General features: G+C 38.2%; 1 protein-coding gene across 1 annotated transcript in view; it reads right to left on the bottom strand.

Annotated features, from left to right (window-relative positions):
• Positions 1–3,513: 3,513 nt before the first annotated feature.
• Nxph1 (neurexophilin 1) overlaps positions 3,514–10,548 on the bottom strand; it is a 313,040-nt gene continuing 306,005 nt past the window's right edge. Inside the window, 1 exon segment of the mRNA NM_012994.2 lies at positions 3,514–5,468. Within this exon segment, the coding sequence (NP_037126.1) occupies positions 4,707–5,468 (762 nt within the window). The 3' untranslated portion in view covers positions 3,514–4,706.

The following is a 10,548-nucleotide window of genomic DNA, read 5'->3' as shown; positions in this document are numbered from 1 at the left end:
TACACTGGTGTACTGGCAATGACAATCAGACCTGACTTCTGCCTAAGCTGGGGCCAGGGTTGAAATATGTACAGTAACTTTGTCCGAGGAATCCTGAACATGAAATCACTGAACAGATTGTGATATGCATTCCCCTGAAACACTGTTATAAATGCAAAAAATAAGTACATAAAATAAACTTAACATGAAAATTAGGTTTCAGAAAGGTTAAAGATTAAATTTTGACAATGACGTGTGTGTGTGTGTGTGTGTGTGTGTGTGTGTGTGTGTGTGTGTGTGTGTGTAATATAGTTATTTAGCAGTTGCTGCATGCTACCAAAGTTCTTGCTGTATTTCTTCAACAGTCACAACTGCAAGGATCAAGTCCAAACCCTAGGTTGGTTAGACCAGATGGTAGGAGACTAAGGATGCTAGAGCTGTTATGTGAGGCCCTAACCCAGAATTTTTAATAATAAAACAGTGCCAGCCAGGTGGGAATAGAAAAGGCTGTGGGGGCTGAGGTGGTGGTAGTCACACCTTTAATCCCAGCACCGGAAGGCAGGTTCAGGTGGATCTATTAATTCAAGTCTAACCTGAGCTATAGAGCAAATAAGTCCAGGACACCAGAGCTACACAAAGAAGAATGGATGTGACTGTCTAATCCAGGTTAAAACCTAGAATAGATCTAGACCTCTGCAGCCACCAAGGAAAAGCAACTCAGCTCACACTCCTAGTAGGTTCACCACCTCCCTGTAACTCACCAATGGATGTGATGGGTGTCCCTGAAAGGCAGAAATACAAGCACTGAAGTTCATTTGGTCCAAGTTAAGACGTCTTTTCAGATGCATGGCACTCATTTTAGAATGTTTCTCTCGACATTGCTCAGAGAAAAATCAAAGCTAGAATTCTTTATTTGTAAGACTTACATATTTCCACCCTAGTAGAAAGGAGCATAATTATATATTTTACTTTATTTTTTATTGGGTATCAAATTTGGAGAGCAAATCCTAAATCTTTCAGTGTTTCATGGCAATCATTCTCTGATACACGTGTGTCTGAAACCTCTTCAAAATGCTGACCCAGTCATCAGGTTTTAAGGATCCTGCTCAGGCTACACAGATGAATTCATGTTTTTGACACTTATAAACTAAGTAAATAGTGATCATGTTTAGGCAAATCAACTTCCTTTTTTTTAAATCTTCAAAGGTGTCTACTGACTTCTATTTGACTTGAATAAAAATAAAACTAAATAAAATAAATAGGCAGTTAATAAAGTGACTGCAGCTGATGTGTCAGCTAAGTCTTTGGAAGCATATAAACATCCATTTGCGTTTGTTTCTGGCTAAAATTTGGCATGCGCAGTTGATGGGGAAGATGCACACTGTTCTTCCAAGGGGCTGTTTATATTGGCTAAGCAGCTTTTCCATGCAAAGCAGTGGGAAAACAGAAAGAAAACAGTTTCGCAGGCTTCTCAGGATTTGTTTAAATCTATTGGGTTAGAAAATATGGCTTACAATCCCTTGTTGAAGTGAAGATACAGCAACACTTTTATATTTAACAGGCTTCTCCAGTCCTTGCAGAATAGCACTAGCGTCTGCATTATTACTACTATGTCCCCTTCTGCTCAAACACAAAAGCTCCACTGATGGCCATGGAACCAAAAGCTAAAACTATATTATGTCGACTTTTTAATTTTTGATCACAAATGGATAAACTGAGAATACTGTTTTTCTTCATAGAAGCAAGAAACTATAATAATATCTTTTTTCTTAATTTCATATCTGTTGATTTTTTTTTAAGGAAACTACATGATTGACAACCCTTGCTTCTTTCAAATGCACTGTATTCCTGGAAGTTCTCTTCTGTATCTTCTCAAAAGTGTAAGACAATTTTTAAATATCTGAGATGCGTTCCTTTATCACTACATAAAGTTCATTTTTTCAGAGGACCATTACATTTTTAGACATAATTAAAACTTAGTTGACTAGTTCACTGAAGTGTCAAGTTGCTCTAATAGAATTTTAGTATGCGTATCTGAAGTCTCCACACTGATGATCTTCCTCTACCTAGTTCCTGGCAACCAAATCAAGAATACATTGGATACAGATAAATTGCTAAACTTCTGTGGCACCATGAGTTCTTGGTATAATACATGGTCAGTGTTGAAAATGTTGTCGTTTGGAAAGATATTTAAAGGCCCAAAATGAGTCTAAAGGTTTAGATTTTTGAGTTATTGAAATCAAAATTTGCCTATGTGCTTTCATTTTGTTTCTCTAAAGAAATCTCTAGAATGGCAGATAAATGAATCACTCTGTCAGGAATATTCTTTATGTTTGTATAGATATATGACCAGTATTTTGTTGGGTGACAGCATGGCAGAACAGAAGAGAAAGGTAGAGACTGAAGCAGGTTTTTATCTCATTTTGAATTATGGATTGGAAAAAAAAAAGACACTTCAGACCACATAAATGAGAGCCACAGTTCAATCAACAAATAACTCTAAAGTAAACAAATGCTTTCTCCCTTTATATCTTTTGTTTGCTGAGAAACAAGTCTGAAGTGGTCATGATTTATAGGCACCAGAAAAGGCTTATTTGGGACTAGCATATCAAACAGCTGGAATGCATGAAGCTCTTACTGCCCGTGCTGCCACAGTTCTAAGTTTCATGGACAGTTCATGCACATACTGATACAAATGTCTACCTACGCAGGGCAGATGTTCTAAGGACAGGTAGCAGGGTAACCATTTGATTAACAATTGAAGACTTCTTCAGGAGAGTGCTGATTGAGCTCTCACTTTAGAACTGTGTAGCTTTGTTTCACTGCCATCTTCCTGTTGTTTTCCTCTGAGAAAGACACCCAGCTCCTAATTTGACTTTTAGGCTAGCTTTTGGGATGCTTTGTATTTCAACATCCAACCCTGTGCTTTAAAAAGGAGTGATCTTGTACATTTCTTCAGCTGTTTATTTTTCTAGGATTGTGTACAGCAACTGTAAAAATAAATCTTAGTGTCCGTATACATCGCTACAGCCGTAGTTTGGTCTCCTCTGGTATAAGGAATTTGAGACTTGGAGCTTTCCACTGCTGTCCCAATTTCTTCAGTAGAACAGTGTCATCACAACCACTCAGGCAAATTCACATCTTCAAGACAGCTCGGTTTTCTTTTATAGAGAAAACATGGCCTTTGCTTCAATGCTCCAATTAAATAAAGACTGTACAAGGGAGAAGGTCTACTCATTATAATTAACTTAGGCAACAACAATATTCTCCTTATGTTCGCTGATGATTTTTTTCTTTCCTTCTTGGTACACTTAAATAGCTAACATTACAGTAAACCAAAAATGCATGCAATGTTGTATGCCACAATTATTTCCCAAGCTAGAGACTGAGACTCTTAGGTTGTTTTGACTAGGCAGCTAATAGCAATTTAGATAATTCTGCTCAAATTCAAAGACATGTGATGCAAACCCATGGCTGTATTCCAGCACATTCTTCTTGTCAGAACCATTTAAATCACCATGTTACACACGTACGTATTGAAACTCAACTTTAAGGGTTTTATTTTTATGTACATTTTTTCCAGAAATAAAATATCTAAATACAGACAGTGTAATGTTGTATATGTATAGCTTTCAACAATACTTGAGCTGAATAGATGCTTTGTATATTAAATTTGTCTTTTTTTAATGGAGTTCACAGCTACATTGATAAAATTGATTCCTTAGATCCTTTTTTCTTTTTAACCAATAACAAGCAGAGAGACAAGTACAATTTAATATTAATAAGCAGCTCAAATAACACTTGGTTAAACTATATACAGTACAAACCATTCATACAAATGAAGACTAGGATATTGAGTTTGTTACAATATGTGTAGTAAAGATAAGACAGACACTTATAACTTACATGGTGTCTGCCCGGCATTTCCCTTCTTATATAATGATCAGAACTTGTGTTAAGCAGCCTTAGTTGGTCTCAACATTGCAAAGGTCCGGTGATAGGCAAGAAAAGCTGTAATTCCCAGTGTCTGCCCACATGTAAATTCCAAATGTTTGCTCATCTTTACTCAGAACAAGCTCCTCCCTCCACAGAAAGAAAAGCCATCCTGTATCACCTTGAATGTGCCTACTGTATGCTGGGAAAAAGCTACTACACTGTGTTGTGTTCATAAAATAAAGAATACTGAGCTCTAAAGACACATTTTTTTCCATTTAACAAGCATATAACTCCTACAGTAGTATTCACCAGCACAGCTACTCCAAGCAGTAGGAATGCATGAGTGGGGACTATTGATTAGCATGGACTCAAGACCTTAAAAGAGATTTCCATAACGGCATGTTAGATACATCCTCTGTCTAGTTAATTCTTTGTGTTTGATCATAGTTTATCCTGAACCATCATGAGTCAAGACAATGAAAGCCCTCTCAAAGGGTACCATGATAGATGTGAGCTGAAATGTGCAGGAGTGGGTGCTCATGTGTCTCTACAGTGACAGCATGTCTTCAGATGAGACTCTGAGAGCTATGGTGATTTACAACTATGCTGAGAGATGAAGCTGACTGTGCAGAAATTACATCAATTGTTTTCCACTAGCATGTTCGCACCAGTCAACAAGAGCAGCAGTGTAGACACATTCCAGGCAACAGATGTGACCTTCTTCCTTAAGGTAACAGCCCTGTCCTATGACCTGTAATTCCTCAGGCTTCAGTCTCATGCCCTGTTCGTCTTCATCCGGAGGGGAAGTAAGGTGTGTCACTGTGGTAGTTGTAGTCAGGGCATACTTTCTGTACTAGTTTATAGTCTGTACTATAAAAGGAAATGTAAATACAGATCACCTTGAAGGGCTTAGAGCAGAGCCAGGACACGTGACTTTGGGTCTGCTCCTGGTAACAGGTTTTTGAAGGGTCGTAGTTGCAGAGTGTGTTCTTGGTGGCCTTGTCAACCTTCTCATATTCAATACGACAGTTGAAGGACTTGGAATCTTTGGCATCAATCACGGTTTGTTGTGCCAAATCGAATTCCACGATTTTTGTTGGGGGCACCAGGCTGACAGATACATTCCCTTGACCAGTGGAATTATGCCTGAAATACACACTAAACGTTCCATTGCCATGATCTACAATTTTCCCAGTTATCAACAGGTTTAGCTTCACTGTTTTGATGTTGGAATGAAAATCACCCCATCCGAACATTTTCTTAAACTTGCCGGTTTTAACAATGGGCCGTCTTTTGGCCCTGGGCCGAGGCTCCTGAAGATCTGTGGAGTTCCTCAGCCAGTCCCAGAGGTCTTGCTCGGAATAAGGTTCTGGGGTGTCATAGCGCAGGTCCAAATCTGTGCCATTTTCTTTACCACGGAAAGTCTGTGAGAGGAGCCGACTGATAGACAAGTCTTTGCTGCTTTCTGTCCATATGTGTTTTAGTGTAGACTTGCTGTTTCCTGACTTCAGAAGTTCCGACTTTCCACCATTTGTTAGATTGGCACACGTGACCTGAGAAAAGAAGTTAAAAGGTGAGTGTTTATTTACATCTCCACATCTAAGAATAGGCAACGCATGCATTCCACACCTTGCTGGGAGGCTTATAATTAAATGATGAATTTTTGTTGTTGTTGTTATTGTTCTTAAAAGCACCTCCAGTATCCGGCCACTGTTTATTAAGTGGTATAAAATACCGCTTCTATTTTTATTCAACAGTGCAAAAGAGGTGGTGTGGGTGGCTGAAAACCATCAGACCTGACCTGAAGATCCATATAAAACATTGACTAACAGAGAAAAAAGGCTGAGGAAGCCAAATTGAATTCAAATATAAACTAAATTAAAGTAAATAATCTCTCAGCATCAAAACCCATCTTTGAAGTAAATATTTATAATCATTATGTTATTTTTTTCTGCTTCAGAATCAAACTCTAAAACTACATACTCCTTATAAATGTGGTAGCTGATAACTTATCTACTTTTAAATGTTTGATTGCTTATTATACTAGAAACTGCAGTTTTACCAAGAGAATTTTAACTTGTCCACACACACACACACACACACACACACACACACACACACACACACACTCACACGTACTTATCATAAGCACCAGACACAATACATGTCATTGTTTTTATTTCAGGGTTTAAAATGGTGTTTAAGAAATGAGATGTAAGGTAATATTCACCACCAGGTAGACATTTGACAATCTGAAAAGCAACATAAAGCTGGGAGATCACTTCAAGTGAGGTTGTGAGAGTCACATTTGAAAGATGTTCTCCAAGATTCTATCTTGCCTCTGTGAAACAATCCCTCAGAGGACCCAGGAGTTCAAAGTAACCAGTACCCTAATGGCCTCAAAGCAACAATTGCTCATTCTGACATGGGACACTGGGGACACACAATTTGTAAACACAACCCAGAACCCACAGGAAGCAATAGCCCATGAAGGCAAACCATTGGCCACATGGATTGACTCATTTGGCTGAGGTTGATGATGGAATGTCCACTAGGTACATCATAAAGCTAAGTTTCCCAATAAAGCCCCTCCCTTCTCAAACATGAGTCTGAGACTCCCCCTAAGTGAGGTGCATTAGGATCACATCAGCCTCTTAGAACTCTATTTTCACTTTCATCCAAAAAGTTCTGAGAGTAAAAGATCATTGATAAAAAGCTCTCCTAAATGAGGTAGGTGCATTAGGAATTAGAACTGTGTTCTAGACCATGCCCACTGGCACCTGTAGACTTATCCATGTTTGTCTCTTGACACAGATCTCTACCAAAAACATCCTTCATCAGATACTTATGATGGAAAAAAGTCTACAACACCTCCTGGAGTCCATAAGCTTAGGAGCCAGGGTTTGTTCCCCACTCTGTCACTTCCTTGCGAAAACATTATTGGTGTGGGACCATTCCCACAAATAGCACTCAAAGTTGTCTTATTTGGAAAACTGCTGAGCTTAAGAAATGCTGCACCAATTTCCATGTAAACTTATTGCATCTAAGATAAAATATGTTTTCTCCTGTGTTTATATGTCATGACTTCACCTTACAAAACCAAGGCTGAGACACTGGAGAAGCTAACACAAAAACTAAAATACAAACAAATAAACAACAAACAAAAACCTTTCAAGTTTAGACTCCATATCCTATTGCATGTTCTTGACATCTCCAAGGGAAATCTATACAACCTATGCCAACCTGGACACACACAACAGATCAAAGTAGATTTTACAAGCAGACAGACAAATACAGAGAGTCATATTCTAGGAACAGGGTGTGCTTATTATGGTTTGAATATGCTTGATCCAGGGAGTGGAGAAGATGTGGCCTTGTTGGAGTAGGTGTGTCACTGTGACTGTAGGCTTAAGACCCTCATGCTAGCTGCCTGGAAGTGAGTTTCCCACTAACAGCCTTCAGATGAAGATGTTGAACTCTCAGCTCTGCCTGCACCATGCCTGCCTGGATACTGCCATGCCCCCATCTTGATGATAATGGACTGAACCTCTGAACCTGTAAGCCAGCCCCAATTAAATGTTGTGCTTTATAAGAGTTGCCTTGGTCATGGTGTTTGTTCACAGCAGTAAAACCCTAACAAAGACAGTGTTGCAGAAAGAATAGACGGGTAACAGTATGGACATGTTCACACTTAAAGGAAGTTAAGGCCAGGCTTTTGTTCACTGTCACTGTCATTCTTCAGACATTTAGTTTATCACCTTTCATACAAATCAAGTCACTAGTATCATCAGAGATGGCCTACATAGAGCATCTTAAAATAATGCAGGAAATAAGGAGAAGGGTATCTTTGCTACCAATTTTCTTTTAGAAGAAACACTAAGTATTCTTTCTTCTGTCCATTCTGTTCTGCCTTTACATTGATTTTTTTTCTATTCTCCTTCTACTAAAACTGTGTCCTATGTTTTCTCCTCATATTTCAAGAATGGATCATATCCAAGAAACATTCATGACTATAACAGCAAAATTCTAACATAGACTGAATACTGTGACCTAAAATAGAATGGGAAATATTATTTAATGGAAGGGAATTAGACATAGGAGTCTGTATAGAATAAGTATAAAATTAATTTGCCAGCTATCTCTTTGCTTAATTATGTCAATCTGTTATGGGCTAATATTAGTATCTCATATAAAAAGAAAACCATGATAGTTTCAGAGTTAACATTATCCATCACAATAACAAAATAATAGAAGCAGCTAAATTTATTTTTATAATTCCCTACATGAAATGCACTTCAAAGTATTCCATTTTAGGATGAGGTAATATACACAAATTCTGAGCACTTGCCAGCAGGTGTCCTGGATTCAGTACCCAGCAGTGGAAGAAAAGAGGTAAATAAAGGCAGAAAAAAACTTTAAAATGGTATGGCATCTATTTTAAACTATAATATATGTAATTGGTAAGACTAGTACTGATCCTTTAGTTTTAGAATGTTTCTTATGAGTATTTGCCTTTAATATTTCTTTAACACCTATTTTGTGGTAAAACATTCAAATGTATACTCGCCTAACTATACAAGTATCATCTTCCTACAATCCTCATATTTATACTTTAGAATAAATGGCATAAAACATATGCTTTTCTCTGATTCTTTTCCTCAGTGTTAGATGTGTCCCCATTGTTTGGCTAGCAAAGATAAATTCAAGCATTCACAGAGTGGCTTTCAGGCACTTTATCTCAAAATCAACAAAGGACTGTAATGTGATATTTCTCCCGTGCACTTGTTAACAAAGCTGTAGTGAAATTGTCCCAAGACAGAAGAGGAAAAAAAAAACACTTACAGTGCAATTTATCAACAACAGGTAGGAAATAAAAGGGGAAAATTGTGTAGAGGTGGGGCACATGATTTAAAGAAGAACCACTGTATCCAGGATATGCTATGATTCTAAGGAATGAACAAACCTCTGATTTTTTGGCAGAATACCTATTGTTCAGCTCTAAATTATAATCTCCACAACCATAGGGATTGTATGTTTGGACTTCTGAGTAGACTATCTGAATCCCACACTTGGCTCTGATCCTTGACAACTGGGTTATGTGTGAATCTTATATAGAAATCATGTTTTTCCAATCTAGAAACTAGAAGAGACTGCCCATACCTCTCACAGGGATGGTGCAAGGATTACATAGAACACCTCCTTCAAAGCACCAAAGAAAGTCGCAGGCATGTGCTGAGTATTCACCGTCAGTGTCAATATTCATAATCATCACAATTTCCCATGTGACTTGTGGTCATGAACACCTATGGGTAACGGGGTAGTATTTGCAAGTAGCCAAACTTTTTAAGAAAATCTGTCTTTAGCAGAACTGTAAATGCAAACAATTTTTTAAAAAAATCATACTAAGAGTGAGAGACAATGGGCGAGATGCATGCCCAAAGCTTCATGTAAGAAAGAATGAAATAAATACTAGAATCCTGCTCGGCAGAATCATAACTCTAGGCAGCAAACGGTGTTAAATACTCCCAAATTGGTTCAAAGGGCATCCCTAATGGGAAACATGTTAACCAAAATAAAGCGTAAAATATATCTTAGCAAACCTGAGAGGATATATTGGATCTAAAAATTAAATGTGCTGAAATGTTTTTAAAAAAGGAGGTGCACATTGTTTTCAAGTGCTGAGGTTACAATCTGAGAAACATGGCTGGTTAAATAAGCAATAAAAATCCAGGTAACAAAGGATGAGGATGAGTTCATCTATTAAATAGCTCAAGCACCAAAAGCAGTCAATGTCTCTGCCTTAGGTAGTCAGATGCAAAGCCTTGAGCAGTGCAATCAAGAAAATCCGGAGTGTGTGCCTGGTATTGGTACAGAGACAGACAGATAGACCAATGGAATAGAATTGAAGACCCAGAAATGAACCCACACACCTATGGTCACTTGATTTTTGACAAAGGAGTCAAAACCATCCAATGGAAAAAAGATAGCATTTTCAGCAAATGGTGCTGGTTCAACTGGAGGTCAATATGTAGAAGAATGCAGATCGATCCATGCTTATCACCCTGTACAAAGCTTAAGTCCAGGTGGATCAAGGACCTCCACATCAAACCAGACACACTCAAACTAATAGAAGAAAAACTAGGGAAGCATCTGGAACACATGGGCACTGGAAAAAATTTCCTGAACAAAACACCAATGGCTTATGCTCTAAGATCAAGAATCGACAAATGGGATCTCATAAAACTGCAAAGCTTCTGTAAGGCAAAGGACACTGTGGTTAGGACAAAAAGGCAACCAACAGATTGGGAAAAGATCTTTACCAATCCTACAACAGATAGAGGCCTTATATCCAAAATATACAAAGAACTTAAGAAGTTAGACCGCAGGGAGACAAATAACCCTATTAAAAATGGGGTTCAGAGCTAAACAAACAATTCACAGCTGAGGAATGCCGAATGGCTGAGAAACACCTAAAGAAATGTTCAACATCTTTAGTCATAAGGGAAATGCAAATCAAAACAACCCTGAGATTTCACCTCACACCAGTGAGAATGGCTAAGATCAAAAACTCAGGTGACAGCAAATGCTGGCGAGAATTGAGAATAGGACCCCCATTGAAGGAATCAGAGAAAG

Source organism: Rattus norvegicus, chromosome 4, assembly GCF_036323735.1.
Source record: "Rattus norvegicus strain BN/NHsdMcwi chromosome 4, GRCr8, whole genome shotgun sequence".
Taxonomy (NCBI): Eukaryota; Metazoa; Chordata; class Mammalia; order Rodentia; family Muridae; genus Rattus; species Rattus norvegicus.
This window is presented reverse-complemented; position numbering and strand designations above follow the sequence as displayed.